The following is a 19,648-nucleotide window of genomic DNA, read 5'->3' on the forward strand; positions in this document are numbered from 1 at the left end:
CAACACATGTACGTAGTCTCTTCCTGTGTACTCCCTGTTCAGCAACACATCTGCCACACTGATCCTCAACAATGGAGCTCCCCAGGGGTGCGTGCTTAGTCCCCTCCTGTACTCCCTGTTCACCCATGACTGCGTGGCTAAACACAACTCCAACATCAAGTTTGCTGACGACGCAACAGTCGTAGGCCTGATCACTTACAATGATAAGACAGCCTATAGGGAGGAGGTCAGAGACCTGGCAGTGTGGTGCCAGGACACCAACCTCTCGCTCAATGTGATCAGGACAAAGGAGCTGATTGTGGACTACAGGAAAAGGAGGACCGAGCACGCCCCCATTCTCATCGACGGGGCTGTAGCGGCGCGGGTTGAGAGCTTCAAGTTGGTGTCCACGAACTATGAAGTCAGGAAAGAAATTGCCAAAGTCTCCAGCCACCCTTAGTCATAGACTGTTCTCTCTGCTACCGCACGACAAATGGTACTGGAGCACCAAGGCTAGGTCCAAAAGGCTTCTTAACAGCTTCTACCCATTTACATTTAAGTCATTTAGCCCCTCAAGCCATAAGACTCCTGAACACCTAATCAAATGGCTACCCAGACTATTTCATTGATCCCCCCCCCCTTTCTTATGCTGCTGCTACTCACTTTGAATTTATCTATACATTGTCACTTTACCCCTAACTACATGTACATATTACCTCAATTACCTCGACTAACTCTGTACCGTTACCCCCTGTATATAGCCTCCACATTGACTCTGTACCGGTACCCCCTGTATATAGCCTCCACATTGACTCTGTACCATAATACCCTGTATATAGCCTCCACATTGACTCTGTACCATAATACCCTGTATATAGCCTCCACATTGACTCTGTACCGTAATACCCTGTATATAGCCTCCACATTGACTCTGTACCGTAATACCCTGTATATAGCCTCCACATTGATTGTTTTTTATCGATTTTATTTTGTAAATATTTTCTTAACTCTTTCTGCACTGTTAAGGGCATGTAAGTAAGTATTTCACGGTAAGGTCTACACTTGTTGTTTTCGGCACGTGTGACTAATAAAGTTTTATTTGACAGGAAATAGGGTGCCTTTCGGAACACAGCCTGGGTTGTAATTGAACACTCTCCATCCTCCAGCCTGGTGCACCAGAGGACGGGTCAGGGGGCTCTGCTTGATTTGGGAGGTTTTTTGGGGGGGTTCTGACAGAGGAACAATGATCCCCCCAAGTGATAGAATAAAGAGTTGTAGAGACCCATCTGTTCTAAATTCCTTCACTGGTTCCCTCCCAGACAATAGACCCTTGTGTACTGGCCTGGGCTTCAACACAATGGGAAACAGGTTACCGCAGCATAGTGATCCATCTCACACTTAGGACCAGACACTAATTATGAAACGAGGAAATTATTATTCTGTTTATCGTGTGTATTATCACAACCAATTTATAATTTATTTTTGCTTTAAAGTGTCCTGCTATTTATACATTTTTAATGTTTTTTTTTTTTAGTAGTGTTGGCTCACTTTTTATATACAAATAGAATGAGTGAAAGGAAAGACTGAACGAGAGAGAGACAGTTGGAGAAGTGAGGGTTTGAATCAGCTCTGTCATCGTGGATCGTTCTCTTTAATTCTCTGATATGAACGCCATCTTTGGGCTCACCTTTGACCTTCAGAGGGGTCCGTGCCGTCACAATAGCTCTGTTGTCCTTTTCGTTGGACACACCACACACACACACACACACACACACTAACCCCACCCAGCTGCAACCCCCACCCATCTTGTCTCAACCTGACCTGCACATGAGAAAGTGGGTTGTCTTGTCTGCATGTTTTTAAGTTGTGTTTATTTTTTAATGAGTTAATGAGTCATCTGCGTAATGTTATGTTTCTTCCACAGCGCTGGAACGCTCATGAAAGCAGTACGGATGAGTACGAGGCAGATGGTGAGTGGAAAGCTGTGATACTTAGTATCTTCAATAGATACCCAGAAAGTCAGGTTTGGGGTCAATTTCAAGTAGAATTGACCACAGAACTGATCATAGGAGAGAGACGGGAGGACATTTTGTCAAGGGCCTCTGTTCCTTACAGGAGTCAAGGTCTTAAGGCAAGTCTACCCATAGTAAAAACAATCTTAAAATATCTCCGTCTGTCGGTAGGCCAGCTGCACCTGTGGAACCCTGATGACCCCTCCACCCCGCGAGGCTCCACAGTGCCCCTGTCAGATCGCCTGGAGGAGAGGTTACGACAGGCCTGTGAGGAGCTGGCTATACCCTGGGATGGATGTGCCAGCCACCATGAGCTACTGGCTCTCTGTGACCACCTGGGCCTGGAGGTGAGGAAAGAGTGTGTCCAAAATGGCCCCCCATTTCTTATAGTGCATTAGATGGGGAATGGGGTGCCATTTTGGATTCAACCCGTTTTGCTTTGGAGGTCTCAATTCACTCCCTAACCCTTCCTCTTGGCCCTAAACCCCTTCCTCTTGGCCCTAAACTCCTTCCTCTTGGCCCTAAACTCCTTCCTCTTGGCCCTAAACTCCTTCCTCTTGGCCCTAAACCCTTCCTCTTGGCCCTAAACTCCTTCCTCTTGGCCCTAAACTCCTTCCTCTTGGCCCTAAACCCCTTCCTCTTGGCCCTAAACCCCTTCCTCTTGGCCCTAAACCCCTTCCTCTTGGCCCTAAACCCCTTCCTCTTGGCCCTAAACCCCTCCTCTTGGCCCTAAACCCCTTCCTCTTGGCTCTAAACCCCTCCCTCTTGGCCCGAAACCCCTTCCTCTTGGCCCGAAACCCCTTCCTCTTGGCCCTAAACCTGGCCCTAAACCCCTCCCTCTTGGCTCTAAACCCCTCCCTCTTGGCTCTAAACCCCTCCCTCTTGGCTCTAAACCCCTCCCTCTTGGCTCTAAACCCCTCCCCCTCTTGGCTCTAAACCCCTTCCATGTTAGCAGATCTGTTAGGTAGAAGTAATATGGCGGAGTGCCACGGGTATGAAATGGCATCCTATTCTCTATAATGGAATAGGGTGCTATTTTGGACATATCCCAAGTGGAGGTTTGAGTAGACTCTGGGAAATATATCTGATGGTTGTTTATTTTTGTTTCCAGGAGACGGAGGATGTCCTCCAGGTTCTAAGTGGTGATGAGGTCATAAGCGTTCAGGCGTTTACTTCCTGGGTTCTGAACCATGCCAAGCCCCCCACCCCGTCTGCCTCCACACCTTACAGACAGCTCAAAAGACTACACTCCTCACAGGTACAGTGAAACCCATCTCAGGTCTAATTCCCATGTTGTAGCCTCCGTTCTGAACTTCTCTGACCGAAACATCACTGTGTTTTAACCATGGATCTGCAGTATAATAAACTATGTTTTTATAAGGGCGTGCCTTCTAATCTAACCTTCTAATCCATGTTGTGTCCTGACATGGCTACTGTACCATCAAAGACATATGGATATAGATACACTTGCCTCTGGTTAACATGGTGTGGGGATTTGTCTACTCTTGTCTACTTTAACAAATAAATTAATTAAATTAAATAAATTAAATAAATTAAATAAACATTTCGTGGAGGAAATAATAATAAATAATAATAAAATAAATAAATAATATTACAATTTCTTGTTTTGAGTCTCATGAACGAACACACAAATGACCGAGGTCAATATATTTATTAGACGATTTGACCTTCCCCTTCTGTCCCTGTCCATCCTGCCAGCCGTTTGATGAGACGGGCCGTAGGACAAGCTGTATGACCAGCTCCATCAGGATGTGTCTGTTCTCCACTCTGGACGATGGGACAGGGTCCACTCCTGCCGAGGATGTCCTGGATGCCTGGATGGAGGAAGGCATCGAGAACAGCCCTGAGATACTGCAGGTCACACCCATTGTTTTATTTTAGCCTATCAGACCTCTGTTGAAAGAGTCTGTTCAGATACTTTGAGTGTTTTCTTAAGTCTAAAAATGTTTGTTTTACTTGGTTTGGAGTCTTGATGTGTTTAAAAAAAAAAAATATATATATTGGATGTTAAGATATCATTTTTATTAATGGGAAAATATGTACATTCTTACGGAGTGCTGGATGGGCGGGGTTTACCATTGCCTGGTCTGTATGATATACTACAGTACCCATAATGCTCTGTTTGGAACATAATGGTGTCCAGTCTCCTTCCCAATACACAATGTAACTCTCACACTCTGTTTGGAACATAATGGTGTCCAGTCGCCTTCCCAATACACAATGTAACTCTCACACTCTGTTTGGAACATAATGGTGTCCAGTCCCCTTCCCAATACACAATGTAACTCTCACACTCTGTTTGGAACATAATGGTGTCCAGTCTCCTTCCCAATACACAATGTAACTCTCACACTTGAGTTGAAGTTGTTGTTTTACACCTGAGTGTATTTATTTTTATCCCCTATTTCGAGGGCTTGATATGTTGACACAGAGTTATGTCTGTTCTGTAGGCCTTGGATTTTGACCTGGAGGGAAAAGTGAACCTCAGGGAGCTGACTGTGGCTCTGGAGAACGAGCTCCTCGTCACTAAGAATGGGATTCACCAGGCTGCACTGGCCAGCTTTAAGGCTGAGATCAGATACCTACTGTGAGTATGAGGAGATACCTACTGGTTAGCTTCAAGGCTGAGATCAGATACCTACTGTGAGTATGAGGAGATACCTACTGGTTAGCTTCAAGGCTGAGATCAGATACCTACTGGTTAGCTTCAAGGCTGAGATCAGATACCTACTGTGAGTATGAGGAGATACCTACTGGTTAGCTTTAGGGCTGAGATCAGTACCTACTGGTTAGCTTCAAGGCTGAGATTAGATACCTACTGGTTAGCTTTAAGGCTGAGATTAGATACCTACTGGTTAGCTTTAAGGCTGAGATTAGATACCTACTGGTTAGCTTTAAGGCTGAGATTAGATACCTACTGGTTAGCTTCAAGGCTGAGATCAGATACCTACTGTGAGTATGAGGAGATACCTACTGGTTAGCTTTAAGGCTGAGATCAGATACCTACTGGTTAGCTTTAAGGCTGAGATTAGATGCCTACTGGTTAGCTTTAAGGCTGATATCAGATGCCTACTGGTTAGCTTTAAGGCTGAGATTAGATACCTACTGGTTAGCTTTAAGGCTGAGATTAGATACCTACTGGTTAGCTTTAAGGCTGAGATCAGATACCTACTGTGAGTATGAGGAGATACGTACTGGTTATCTTTAAGGCTAAGATCAGATACCTACTGGTTAGCTTTAAGGCTAAGATCAGATACCTACTGTGAGTATGAGGAGATACCTACTGTGAGTATGAGGAGATACCTACTGGCTAGCTTTAAGGCTGAGATCAGATACCTACTGGCCAGCTTTAAGGCTGAGATCAGATACCTACTGTGAGTATGAGGAGATACCTACTGTGAGTATGAGGAGATACCTACTGGCTAGCTTTAAGGCTGAGATCAGATACCGACTGGCCAGCTTTAAGGCTGAGATCAGATACCTACTGGTTAGCTTTAAGGCTGAGATCAGATACCTACTGGTTAGCTTTAAGGCTGAGATCAGATACCTACTGGTTAGCTTTAAGGCTGAGATCAGATACCTACTGGTTAGCTTTAAGGCTGAGATCAGATACCTACTGGTTAGCTTTAAGGCTGAGATCAGATACCTACTGGTTAGCTTTAAGGCTGAGATCAGATACCTACTGGTTAGCTTTAAGGCTGAGATCAGATACCTACTGTGAGTATGAGGAGATACCTACTGGTTAGCTTTAAGGCTAAGATCAGATACCTACTGGTTAGCTTTAAGGCTAAGATCAGATACCTACTGGTTAGCTTTAAGGCTGAGATCAGATACCTACTGGTTAGCTTTAAGGCTGAGATCAGATACCTACTGGTTAGCTTTAAGGCTGAGATCAGATACCTACTGGTTAGCTTTAAGGCTGAGATCAGATACCTACTGGTTAGCTTTAAGGCTGAGATCAGATACCTACTGTGAGTATGAGGAGATACCTACTGGTTAGCTTTAAGGCTGAGATCAGATACCTACTGGCCAGCTTTAAGGCTGAGATCAGATAATATAATAATAATAATAATATATGCCATTTAGCAGACGCTTTTATCCAAAGTGACTTACAGTCATGTGTGCATACATTCTACGTATGGGTGGTCCCGGGGATCGAACCCACTACCCTGGCGTTACAAGCGCCATGCTCTACCAACTGAGCTACAGAAGGACCATACTGGCCAGCTTTAAGGCTGAGATCAGATACCTACTGGCCAGCTTAAAGGCTGAGATCAGATACCTACTGTGAGTATGAGGAGATACCTACTGGTTAGCTTTAAGGCTAAGATCAGATACCTACTGGTTAGCTTTAAGGCTAAGATCAGATACCTACTGGTTAGCTTTAAGGCTAAGATCAGATACCTACTGGTTAGCTTTAAGGCTAAGATCAGATACCTACTGGTTAGCTTTAAGGCTAAGATCAGATACCTACTGGTTAGCTTTAAGGCTGAGATCAGATACTACTGTGAGATCAGATACCTACTGGTTAGCTTTAAGGCTGAGATCAGATACCTACTGGTTAGCTTTAAGGCTAAGATCATGATACCTACTGGTTAGCTTTAACTGGTGTTTGTTTAGATCAAATACCTACTATAATGTCCTGAGGAGATAAATTCCTAATGGTTAGCTTTAAGGCTGAGATCAGATACCTACTGTGAGTATGAGGAGATACCTACTGGTTAGCTTTAAGGCTGAGATCAGATACCTACTGGTTAGCTTTAAGGCTGGGATCAGACACCTACTGTGAGTATGATGAGATTTTTACACTGGTGTTTGTTTAGGTTTGCAAAATGCCAGTAACGTCCCCAAAATGTCCTGGTTTTCCAGAAATGCCGATGTGGGAAATTCCCATAATCAGGAGGGGAAAGGCAGGAAATCCAGATTACTCCAACGATTTCTGGAAATCCTGTTAATTTTGGGAAAACTACCGGGATTTTCAAATCAACGTGTATTGGTTGACATATTTCTGCAGATGTTATCACAGGTGTAGTGAAATGCTTGTGTTCCCAGCTCCAACAGTGCAGTAGTATCTAACTAAATGCTTGTGTTCCCAGCTCCAACAGTGCAGTAGTATCTAACTAAATGCATGTGTTCCTAGCTCCAACAGTGCAGTAGTATCTAACTAAATGCATGTGTTCCTAGCTCCAACAGTGCAGTAGTATCTAACTAAATGCTTGTGTTCCTAGCTCCAACAGTGCAGTAGTATCTAACTAAATGCTTGTGTTCCTAGCTCCAACAGTGCAGTAATATCTAACTAAATGCTTGTGTTCCCAGCTCCAACAGTGCAGTAGTATCTAACTAAATGCATGTGTTCCCAGCTCCAACAGTGCAGTAATATCTAACTAAATGCTTGTGTTCCTAGCTCCAACAGTGCAGTAATATCTAACTAAATGCTTGTGTTCCTAGCTCCAACAGTGCAGTAATATCTAACTAAATGCTTGTGTTCCCAGCTCCAACAGTGCAGTAATATCTAACTAAATGCTTGTGTTCCTAGCTCCAACAGTGCAGTAATATCTAACTAAATGCTTGTGTTCCTAGCTCCAACAGTGCAGTAGTATCTAACTAAATGCTTGTGTTCCTAGCTCCAACCGTGCAGTAGTATCTAACTAAATGCTTGTGTCCCCAGCTCCAACAGTGCAGTAATATCTAACTAAATGCTTGTGTTCCCAGCTCCAACAGTGCAGTAATATCTAACTAAATGCTTGTGTTCCTAGCTCCAACAGTGCAGTAGTATCTAACTAAATGCTTGTGTTCCCAGCTCCAACAGTGCAGTAATATCTAACTAAATGCTTGTGTTCCCAGCTCCAACAGTGCAGTAATATCTAACTAAATGCTTGTGTTCCCAGCTCCAACAGTGCAGTAATATCTAACTAAATGCTTGTGTTCCCAGCTCCAACAGTGCAGTAATATCTAACTAAATGCTTGTGTTCCCAGCTCCAACAGTGCAGTAATATCTAACTAAATGCTTGTGTTCCTAGCTCCAACAGTGCAGTAATATCTAACTAAATGCTTGTGTTCCTAGCTCCAACAGTGCAGTAATATCTAACTAAATGCTTGTGTTCCTAGCTCCAACAGTGTTCCTAGCTCCAACAGTGCAGTAATATCTAACTAAATGCTTGTGTTCCCAGCTCCAACAGTGCAGTAATATCTAACTAAATGCTTGTGTTCCCAGCTCCAACAGTGCAGTAATATCTAACTAAATGCTTGTGTTCCTAGCTCCAACAATGCAGTCATAATATTTTTAATGGTTAATTTTACAACCCTATTGCTCATAAACAATAGACATACTGGAATACACATGCCCACACAGATGCACCATAATCAGACGCTTACTGTGACCAGTAGAAATCTACACTGCTCCTAATCTGAGTGGAATATAAAGACAGTTTCTCTGTCTCCTAGGTTCATATCATTCAAAATAGTAGATCAGTGTTGGAGTTAGATCTTTTGATTAACTTACCGATTTGTTTTTCAGGGAGTCCTCGGGATCAGTTATGACGTAACACTAGGTTTTATAACATTTTACATTTTTTAAATTGTATTTATTTTTTTACTTTAACTAGGCAAGTCGGTTAAGAACACATTCTTATTTACAATGACGGCCTAGGAACAGTGGGTTAACTGCCTGTTCAGGGGCAGAACGACAGATTTGAACCTTTACTAGTCCAACGCTCTAACCGCTAGGCTACCCTGCCGCCCCTACACTCTAACCACTAGGCTACCTGCCACCTCTACACTCTAACCACTAGGCTACCCTGCCGCCTCTACACTCTAACCACTAGGCTACCCTGCCGCCTCTACACTCTAACCACTAGGCTACCCTGCCGCCTCTACACTCTAACCACTAGGCTACCTGCCGCCTCTACACTCTAACCACTAGGCTGCCCTGCCACCTCTACACTCTAACCACTAGGCTACCCTGCCGCCTCTACACTCTAACCACTAGGCTACCCTGCCGCCTCTACACTCTAACCACTAGGCTACCCTGCCGCCCCTACACTCTAACCACTAGGCTACCCTGCCGCCTCTACACTCTAACCACTAGGCTAACCTGCCGCCCCTACACTCTAACCACTAGGCTAACCTGCCGCCCCATTCTAAATGGTTGTATCGTGTTTTGATTAGCTTCCGTGTTTCCCCCCCCAGCGAGCGTGTTGATCATGAACGCAGAGAGAAAGAGAAGATTCGCTCTGACCTGGACAAAGCCGACAAGTTAAAAACCCAACTGGCTGCCGAGGTGGACGAGCATCACTCTGCCATCGAACGCATGAATGACCTCAACCTCAGGTAATGTTCCCGTGACCTCAACCTCGGTTAGCGTTCCGTGACCTCGACCTCGGTTAGCGTTCCGCGACCTCGGTTAGCGTTCCGCGACCTCGGTTAGCGTTCCGCGACCTCGGTTAGCGTTCCGCGACCTCTGTTAGCGTTCCGCGACCTCTGTTAGCGTTCCGCGACCTCTGTTAGCGTTCCGCGACCTCGGTTAGCGTTCCGCGACCTCGGTTAGCGTTCCGCGACCTCGGTTAGCGTTCCGCGGTTAGCGTTCCGCGACCGCGGTTAGCGTTCCGCGACCTCAACCGCGGTTGGCCTTCCGCGACCTCAACCTCGGGTGGCGTTCCGTGACCTCTTCGACCCATTCATTCATTGATGGCTGTTGTTTTAATTTGTATTGTATGTATGGTACTTGTAACCTGGCAATGTCTTTCTTGAATGTCCCTGAGGGGATAATTGAAGATTTTGTACATAAAGTTGAATCGAATGGGGCCTCCCGAGTGGCACAGCGGTCTAAGGCACAGCATCGAAGTGTTATGGCGTCATTACCGAGCTTCGTTAGGGGAGGGGTTTGGGGGAGGCTTTACTTTGCTCATCGTGCTCTGGCGACTCCTTGTGGCGGGCCGGGCGCCTGCAGGCTGACAGCAGTCGTCAGTTGAACTGTGTTTCCCCCGACAACCTTGGTGCATCTGGCTTCCGGGTTAAGCGAGCGGGTGTTATGTTTCGGAGGATGCATGACTCGACCTTCGCCTCTCCGGAGCCCTTTGGCGAGTTGCAGCGATGAGACGAGATCGTAATCACGAAAGGGGGGTAGAAATGACAGCAAAATAAATTGGGGTGAATCTAAGGAATGGAGTCAAATAAAATGGGATCAAATTGAATGTTTTTTCCCCTCCCCCTGTGTTTGTTCTGCAGGAAGCTGGAGCAGGAACACAGGGAGAAGCTGGTGTCTGTCAGGTCAGAGCTCATTATAGAGATGGACCAGATTCAGCAGCAGAAAGAGAAACTGGAGGCAGAGATGGAGAAGATCAGAGACGACGAGACCTTCCTCAGAGACCACCTCTCACTTACTGTCAAGGTAACCAACACAGACCACCACTCACTCATGGTCACAGTAACTAACACAGACCACCACTCACTCATGGTCACGGCAACTAACACAGACCACCACTCACTGTCACGGTAACTAACACAGACCACCACTCACTGTCACGATAACTAACACAGACCACCACTCACTCACTGTCACAGTAACTAACACAGACCACCACTCACTCACTGTCACAGTAACTAACACAGACCACCACTCACTCATGGTCACGGTAACTAACACAGACCACATCTCACTCACTGTCACGGTAACTAACACAGACCACATCTCACTCACTGTCACGGTAACTAACACAGACCACATCTCACTCACTGTCACGGTAACTAACACAGACCACATCTCACTCACTGTCACGGTAACTAACACAGACCACATCTCACTCACTGTCACGGTAACTAACACAGACCACATCTCACTCACTGTCACGGTAACTAACACAGACCACATCTCACTCACTGTCACGGTAACTAACACAGACCACATCTCACTCACTGTCACGGTAACTAACACAGACCACATCTCACTCACTGTCACGGTAACTAACACAGACCACATCTCACTCACTGTCACGGTAACTAACACAGACCACATCTCATTCCCTCACGGTAACTAACATCAATAAGGATCTATCATGGTCCAAACACACAAAAATACTCGCGATGAGAGCACGACAGCACCTATTCCCCGTCAGGAGGCTGAAAAGATTTGGCACGGCCCCTTAAATCCTCATAGAGTTCAACAGCTGCACCGTTGAGAGCATCTTGACTGGCTGCATCACCGCCTGGTACGGTAACTGAAAGGCAGCCCACGGCAAGGCGCGACAGATGGTGATCATGGCCCAATACATCACTGGGGCCCGAGTTCCCATGCCATCTAAGACCTCTATACCAGGGGTGTCAGAGGAAGGTACAAACTAATTCAGACTCCAGCCACCCAATAAATAGACTGTTCTCCGTGCTACTGTCTGGAACCAACAGGACCCTGAACACCTTCTACACCCAAGCCATAACACTGCTACAATGACACACACTACATACACCCACTCCACGTAACATATCCCATACATGCATACTGACGCCACATTTGCCACACAAGTTGCTGCTGCTCTGTCTATCCTGTTGCCTAGTCACTTCACCCCTACCTATATGTACAGTTGAAGTCAGAAGTTTACACTCACCTTAGCCAAATACATTCAAACTCTTTTTTTTTCACTATTCCTGCCATTTAATTCAAGTAAAAATTCCCTGTCTTAGTTCAGTTAGGATCCCCACTTTTATTTTAAGAATGTGAAATGTCAGAATAATAGTAGAGATAATGATTTATTTCAGCTTTTATTTCTTTCATCACATTCCCATTGGGTCAGAAGTTTACATACACTCAATTAGTATTTGGTAGCATTGTCTTTAAATTGCGTTAGCCTTCCATTAGCTTTCCACAATAAGTTGGGTGAATTTAGGCCCATTCCTCCTGACAGAGCTGGTGTAACTGAGTCAGGTTTGTAGGCCTCCTTGCTCGCACACACTTTTTCAGTTCTGCCCACAAATGTTCTATAAGATTGAGGTCAGGGCTTTGTGATGGCCACTCCAATACCTTGACTTTGTTGTCCTTAAGCCATTTTGCCTCAACTTTGGAAGTACGCTTGGGGTCATTGTCCATTTGGAAGACCCATTTGCGACCAAGCTTTAACCTCCTGACTGATGTCTTGAGATGTTGCTTCAATATATCCACATAATTTTCCTCCCTCATGATGCTATCTATTTTGTGAAGTGCACCAGTCCCGTCTGCAGCAAAGCACCCAGACAACATAATGCTGCCACCCCCGTGCTTCACGGTTGGGATGGTGTTCTTCGGCTTGCAAGCCTCCCCCTTTTTCCTCCAAACATAACGATGGTCATTATTGCCAAACAGTTCTATTTTTGTTTCATCAGACCAGAGGACATTTCTCCAAAAAGTACCATCTTTGTCCCCATGTGCAGTTGCAAACCGTAGTCTGGCTTTTTATGGCAGTTTTGGAGCAGTGGCTTCTTCCTTGCTGAGCGGCCTTTCAGGTTGTTGATATAGGACTCGTTTTACTGTGGATGTAGACATTATTGTACCCGTTTCCTCCAGCATCTTCGCAAGGTCCTTTGCTGTTGTTCTGGGATTGATTTGCACTTTTCACATCAAAGTACGTTCATCTCTAGGAGACAGGAGTCTCCTTCCTGGGCGGTAAATGACGGCTGCGTGGTCCCATGGTGTTTATACTTGCGTACTATTGTTTGTACAGATGAACGTGGTACCTTCAGGCGTTTGGAAATTGCTCCCAAGGATGAACCAGAGGTCTACAATTCTGTTCTGAGGTCTTGGCTGATTTCTTTTGATTTTTCCCATGATGTCAAGCAATTAGGCACTGAGTTTGAAGGTAGGCCTTGAAATACATCCACAGGTACAACCTCCAATTGACTCAAATTATGTCAATTAGCCTATCAGAAGCTTCTAAAGCCACGACATCATTTTCTGGAATTTTCCAAGCCACAGTCAACTTAGTGTATGTAATTTTCTGACCTACTGGAATTGTGATACAGTGAATTATAAGTTAAATAATCTGTCTGTAAACAATTGTTGGAAAAATTACTTGCACAAAGTAGATGTCCTAACCGAAACTATAAAATGACTTAAATGTAAATGTAAATGTGTTTGGAGGGGTTGAAAAATGAGTTTTAATGACTCCAACCTAAGTGTATGTAAACTTCCAACTTCAACTGTACATATCTACCTCAATTACCGCGTACACCTGCACATCAACTCAGTGCTGGTACTTCCTGTATATAGCCGTGGCATTAGCTGGTACTTCCTGTATATAGCCGTGGCATTAGCTGGTACTTCCTGTATATAGCCGTGGCATTAGCTGGTACTTCCTGTATATAGCTGTGGCATTAGCTGGTACTTCCTGTATATAGCCGTGGCATTAGCTGGTACTTCCTGTATATAGCCGTGGCATTAGCTGGTACTTCCTGTATATAGCCGTGGCATTAGCTGGTACTTCCTGTATATAGCCGTGGCATTAGCTGGTACTTCCTGTATATAGCCGTGGCATTAGCTGGTACTTCCTGTATATAGCCGTGGCATTAGCTGGTACTTCCTGTATATAGCCGTGGCATTAGCTGGTACTTCCTGTATATAGCCGTGGCATTAGCTGGTACTTCCTGTATATAGCCGTGGCATTAGCTGGTACTTCCTGTATATAGCCGTGGCATTAGCTGGTACTTCCTGTATATAGCCGTGGCATTAGCTGGTACTTCCTGTATATAGCCGTGGCATTAGCTGGTACTTCCTGTATATAGCCGTGGCATTAGCTGGTACTTCCTGTATATAGCCGTGGCATTAGCTGGTACTTCCTGTATATAGCCGTGGCATTGTTTTTATTTGAACCCACACGGTTAACCCTCACTCCTCACGGTTAACCCTCACTCCTCACGGTTAACCCTCACGGTTAACCCTCACTCCTCACGGTCAACCCTCACTCCTCACGGTCAACCCTCACTCCTCACGGTCAACCCTCACTCCTCACGGTCAACCCTCACTCCTCACGGTCAACCCTCACTCCTCACGGTTAACCCTCACTCCTCACGGTTAACCCTCACTCCTCACGGTTAACCCTCACTCCTCACGGTTAACCCTCACGGTTAACCCTCACGGTTAACCCTCACGGTTAACCCTCACGGTTAACCCTCACGGTTAACCCTCACTGTTAACCCTCACGGTTAACCCTCACTCCTCACGGTTAACCCTCACTCCTCACGGTTAACCCTCACTCCTCACGGTTAACCCTCACTCCTCACGGTTAACCCTCACTCCTCACGGTTAACCCTCACGGTTAACCCTCACTCCTCACGGTTAACCCTCACGGTTAACCCTCACTCTAACTTCAGGAAAGTAGGTGTCTGGAGATGGAGCTGCTGGTCAGCACTGAGAAACTGTTGGCGGCAGAAAGCCAAGTCCGCGAACTGCAGAATAACCTGGATAACATCCTGCACGAGAAGGTAAAGACCTTTCTCTCCTGCAGTATTGTGTATTGACATGAACTGCTTTCGGGGCTAGCAGTCGCAAAGGGACCCATTTCAATAATATACATGTTACTGTAGTAGATGTCCATAGTAATCTGTCACACATTTTTCAGTTCTGCCTAATGGAATGAGACTCTATATCAATTCTGAAGTATCTGTCTGTAAGAAGTTCTGGTTCTGTTTTCCTCAGTTTGGGGACCTGGACCCGGGCAGTGCAGAGTTCTTCCTACAGGAGGAGCGTCTCGGACGGCTCCGCAGCAGCTATGAAGAACAGTGCCGGGTAAGGGGCAGGGGCACCCTGGGGCAGGGGCACCCTGGGGCAGGGGCACCCTGGGGCAGGGGCACCCTGGGGCAGGGGCACCCTGGGGCAGGGGCACCCTGGGGCAGGGGCACCCTGGGGCAGGGGCGCCCTGGGGCAGGGGCGCCCTGGGGCAGGGGCGCGCTGGGGCAGGGGCGCCCTGGGGCAGGGGCGCGCTGGGGCAGGGGCGCGCTGGGGCAGGGGCGCGCAGGGGCGGGTAATAGGTCTCACTGGAACCAATATATCAATTAATCATTAAAACTATCAGTCAATCCATCAACTAACTGCAAACATACTACTTCAGAGGTAGGTTGCCTATTTATTTATTTTTTTAAATACGAATATTTATTTTGACTGATTTTTTTATTTATTGTGGATGTGTTTTGAGACAGGAGCTACAGGATCGTATTGACGAGCTTCAAGCAGAACTGCAGGAGTACCACAACTTGGGTCGAACCTCTCAGCCCTGTCTCAAACCCTCGCTCTCCGAGGAGCTGGGGAGTACGAGTCCTGGCATGGAGTCAGACCCAGGTACATTGAAGCAGAACGTGGGTTTGGGGGGGGGGGGGGGGGGGTAGGTTCCGTTCCGTCCCAAATGGCACCTTATTTCCTATGTAGTGCACGTCTATAGATCCTTTTTAGATACTCTGAAGGTCATAGGGCATGTCAGGGGACTTTCAGAGTAGACATTTGCAGGGTATCTGAAGGTCCTAGAGATGCTGCTTGAGCAAGGCAAGATGTTGAATTGTTCATCTTGATCACGTAAATACTAGTTATTTGGATGCAAGGAGTTTAAAAATATATCTTTTTATTTTATCAGTGATTTTGCCCATTTACAACAGCTATGTAGTCAAACACATTGAGTAGCTAAAGAACATGAGAGCTTGTTAGTAGTTCCTTCCTAACCTGTCTGTTTGCCAGAAGAGGACTGGCCATCCCTCTGAGCCTGGTTCCCCTCTAGGTTTCCTTCCTTCGAGGGAGTTTATCCTGGCCCCTGTACTTCAGCGTTGCTTGTTTGAGGTTTTATGCCGGGTATATGTCAGTTTTTTATTTTTTTTAACAACTGCTGATGGGGAGAAAAAATGCATTTGATTGTCCTCAGGCCTTGGCTTGGAGGAGGGCCAGCCATTGTTCAACATGAGTCTGGAGGCAGAGATGATGCTGGAGAGGCTGAAAGAGAAGCACCTCCAAGAGATGGAGGAGCTACAGGCTCAGCTGGAGAGCAAGGTGACACTTAAATATCTAGCCGCGCTTCAACAGAATTTCCTAAAGCAATCCATATTTCACTGTGCCATGTTTACTTTATCAGAGACAGATTGGGTGTAGCTAGATGGGGCAGTCCCCACACCTTTATCGGAGACAGATTGGGTGTAGCTAGATGGGGCAGTCCCCACTCCTTTATCGGAGACAGATTGGGTGTAGCTAGATGGGGCAGTCCCCACTCCTTTATCGGAGACAGATTGGGTGTAGCTAGATGGGGCAGTCCCCACTCCTTTATCGGAGACAGATTGGGTGTAGCTAGATGGGGCAGTCCCCACTCCTTTATCGGAGACAGATTGGGTGTAGCTAGATGGGGGCAGTCCCCACTCCTTTATCGGAGACAGATTGGGTGTAGCTAGATGGGGCAGTCCCCACTCCTTTATCGGAGACAGATTGGGTGTAGCTAGATGGGGCAGTCCCCACTCCTTTATCGGAGACAGATTGGGTGTAGCTAGATGGGGCAGTCCCCACTCCTTTATCGGAGACAGATTGGGTGTAGCTAGATGGGGCAGTCCCCACTCCTTTATCGGAGACAGATTGGGTGTAGCTAGATGGGGCAGTCCCCACTCCTTTATCGGAGACAGATTGGGTGTAGCTAGATGGGGCAGTCCCCACTCCTTTATCGGAGACAGATTGGGTGTAGCTAGATGGGGGCAGTCCCCACTCCTTTATCGGAGACAGATTGGGTGTAGCTAGATGGGGCAGTCCCCACTCCTTTATCGGAGACAGATTGGGTGTAGCTAGATGGGGCAGTCCCCACTCCTTTATCGGAGACCACACTGCATTGTTTTGTTCTGCTACAGCTGAATATGATGTATCCCTGTGCCATTACAGGTGAGTGAATTTGACCAGAAGGTGGAGGAGCAGAAGACTGACCTGGAGACCCAGAAGGCAGCCTTGTCTCTGCACTACATGGAGGAGATCCAGGCTCTACACAGCGAGATGTCCAGCAGCCAGAACAGAGTCCTGGAGCTCCAGGCCCAGCTAGAGCAGGCAGAGGAGGAGCGGGCTGGCTTGGAGCAGAGGCAGGCTGGGGAGATGGAAGAGCTGGAGCAACAGCAAGAGGAGGAAGTAAGTAGACGACTGTGTGACCCAGTTGGTTAAAGCATGGCACTTGCGGGGAATCATGGCTTCGATTCTTGCTGGGGCCACCCATATAAAAATGTATGCGCTCAGTGATAAGTCTGGTAAATGGCGTATATTCCATTATTTGATTATATTAGGTGAGCAGCCTGGAGCAGCAGCTCCTAGAGGCCCGCACCCAGGCTGCCTCCCTGAGGGAGCAGCTCCTGGTGTCCCGCACCCAGGCTGCCTCCCTGGAGGAGCAGCTCCTGGAGTCCCGCACCCAGGCTGCCTCCCTGGGGGAGCAGCTCCTGGAGTCCCGCACCCAGGCTGCCTCCCTGGGGGAGCAGCTCCTGGAGGCCCGCACCCAGGCTGCCTCCCTGGGGGAGCAGCTCCTGGTGTCCCGCACCCAGGCTGCCTCCCTGGAGGAGCAGCTCCTGGAGTCCCGCACCCAGGCTGCCTCCCTGGGGGAGCAGCTCCTGGAGTCCCGCACCCAGGCTGCCTCCCTGGGGGAGCAGCTCCTGGAGGCCCGCACCCAGGCTGCCTCCCTGGGGGAGCAGCTCCTGGAGGCCCGCACCCAGGCTGCCTCCCTGGGGGAGCAGCTCCTGGAGGCCCGCACCCAGGCTGCCTCCCTGGAGGAGCAGCTCCAAGAGGCCCGCACCCAGGCTGCCTCCCTGGGGGAGCAGCTCCTAGAGGCCCGCACCCAGGCTGCCTCCCTGGGGGAGCAGCTCCTAGAGGCCCGCACCCAGGCTGCCTCCCTGGGGGAGCAGCTCCGAGAGTCCCACACCCAGGCTGCCTCCTTGGAGGAGCAGCTCCTAGAGGCCCAACAGGCGAAAGGTGAGTTGGGCCTGGACACAGAGATGCAGGAGCTAAGGAAACTACATGCCGCGGAACTCAACAAGCTTGACGAGGAGCACAAAGAAATCCTTTTGACCAGGATGGAAGTAGAGCGTGGGAAGTTACAGGAGGAGAGGGCGGAGGTGGAGATGAGACTATTGGAGGAGTGGGAGAGGGAGAAGCTGGAGTTGCAGCAGAGCCATGAGGAGACAGTGAAGGCTGGGATAGAGGAGGTGGAGATGAGACTCATGGAGGAGTGGGAGAGGGAGAAGGCTCAGTTGAACAAGCAGAGTAATGAGTCGCTGCAGACCATGTTAGAGGAGGCGATGTTACGACTAGTCAAGGAGCAGCAGAACAGGGAAGCCAGGCTCACTGAGCAGTGGGAGCTGGAACGAGCTCGGCTTCAGCAGTGTCGTGAGGCGGCTCTCCTCACCAGGTTAGCCGAGGAGCGCCTGAAGCAGCAAGAGGAGACTGAGAGGAGGCTGAGGGAGGACTGGGACAGGGAGAGACTCCAGCTGGAGGAGGAATATGAGGGGGTGTTTCGGGAGCGACTGCAGGAGGAGAGGCAGAGCCTAACGGAGGCCCACAGACGGGCCATGCAGGAACTGAGTGCCAAACACCATGAGGAGAAGGAACAGTTCAGCAGTCTACTGGATAAACTGCGGGAGGACATCGCTGAGGAGAGGTAAGACTGTCTAACTCTAATTGAATCGGCTTATAATCAATTTCCTTTGTTACATTGTTTAGGGTTTATGTCCCAGCATTGACTATTTGTCCATTACGAACCTGCATTCTTGATAAAATCCTTAAGCATGTTTACTTAATGTCAGTGTTGTAGTAGTAGAGACCTGTCTGGAGACCACATAGTGAGTGTCTCGGTCTTGTCTATGTGTCGGATACATTTGTACTTGACTTGGTCTCGGACCGTGTGGACTAGTCATTTCTTCCTGAGACAAACAACGTAAAAAGGTCATTGTCAGCGCATGAAACCGCTTCGCCAGGCTATATATATATATATATATATATATTTATCATTAAAGTAGTTTGCAATATCAGTGGGTTTTGTAATGAAACATGGTGCTGAGTTTGCCTCATTGCCTTGTAGCTCCACAGCTTTTTCATAGTACAGATCTTCTGTTCCTGCCTTTGTTTTCCTCTGTTGGCTGTAGGTGTGAGGTGGGTCGCCTAGTAGAGGAGAACCTTTTACTCACACAGAAGATGTCAACGCCGAAGGAAGAGTACCTGAAAGACAGCCAGAAGGAGATGCTGTGAGAAACCTCATGTTCATGGACATTAGTTTCCTGCTCCTGGGGAACCATTTTAATTGAATTATCCTAGCAATCTTCCCTGGTGTAGTGGAGGGTAAACGCAAGTAAATGCAGGTTACTCACCTTTTGCCCCGAAAATGCATTGAAAGTATAGGGAGGACAACTTTCTTCACGAACTGCTGATCAGAGTTTATCCACTTTTTTTTTTTTACCTCTAGGGGGTGTGGGACCGTAGCGTCCCACCTGGCCAACATCCAGTGAAATTGCAGAGTGCCAAATTCAAAAACAGAAATACTCATTATAAAAATGTATAAAACATACAAGTGTTATACAATCGGTTTAAAGATTAACTTCTTATTAATCCAACCACGGTGTCAGATTTCAAAAAGGCTTTATGGCGAAAGCACACCATGCGATTATCTGAACAGCGCCCAGATCATTAC

The 19,648-nt window shown here is 47.4% G+C and overlaps 1 protein-coding gene across 6 annotated transcripts in view; it reads left to right on the forward strand.

The window, feature by feature from the left end:
• Positions 1-19,648, forward strand: part of LOC124046767 (ninein-like) — a 75,699-nt gene that overhangs the window by 32,665 nt on the left and 23,386 nt on the right. For 5 of the 6 annotated variants that reach the window (XM_046367512.1, XM_046367509.1, XM_046367514.1 and 2 more), the window contains exons 5-18: positions 1,904-1,949; positions 2,163-2,338; positions 3,103-3,249; positions 3,711-3,869; positions 4,463-4,599; positions 9,201-9,341; positions 10,239-10,401; positions 14,346-14,456; positions 14,671-14,760; positions 15,171-15,309; positions 15,881-16,005; positions 16,873-17,109; positions 17,262-18,622; positions 19,107-19,205. In XM_046367512.1, the coding sequence (XP_046223468.1) occupies positions 1,904-1,949; positions 2,163-2,338; positions 3,103-3,249; positions 3,711-3,869; positions 4,463-4,599; positions 9,201-9,341; positions 10,239-10,401; positions 14,346-14,456; positions 14,671-14,760; positions 15,171-15,309; positions 15,881-16,005; positions 16,873-17,109; positions 17,262-18,622; positions 19,107-19,205 (3,131 nt within the window). The remainder of the gene's footprint in view (positions 1-1,903; positions 1,950-2,162; positions 2,339-3,102; positions 3,250-3,710; positions 3,870-4,462; positions 4,600-9,200; positions 9,342-10,238; positions 10,402-14,345; positions 14,457-14,670; positions 14,761-15,170; positions 15,310-15,880; positions 16,006-16,872; positions 17,110-17,261; positions 18,623-19,106; positions 19,206-19,648) is intronic. The other variant, XM_046367510.1, reaches the window with a different exon arrangement.

The sequence above is a fragment of the Oncorhynchus gorbuscha genome, linkage group LG10 (assembly GCF_021184085.1).
Source record: "Oncorhynchus gorbuscha isolate QuinsamMale2020 ecotype Even-year linkage group LG10, OgorEven_v1.0, whole genome shotgun sequence".
In the NCBI taxonomy this organism is placed as follows: Eukaryota; Metazoa; Chordata; class Actinopteri; order Salmoniformes; family Salmonidae; genus Oncorhynchus; species Oncorhynchus gorbuscha.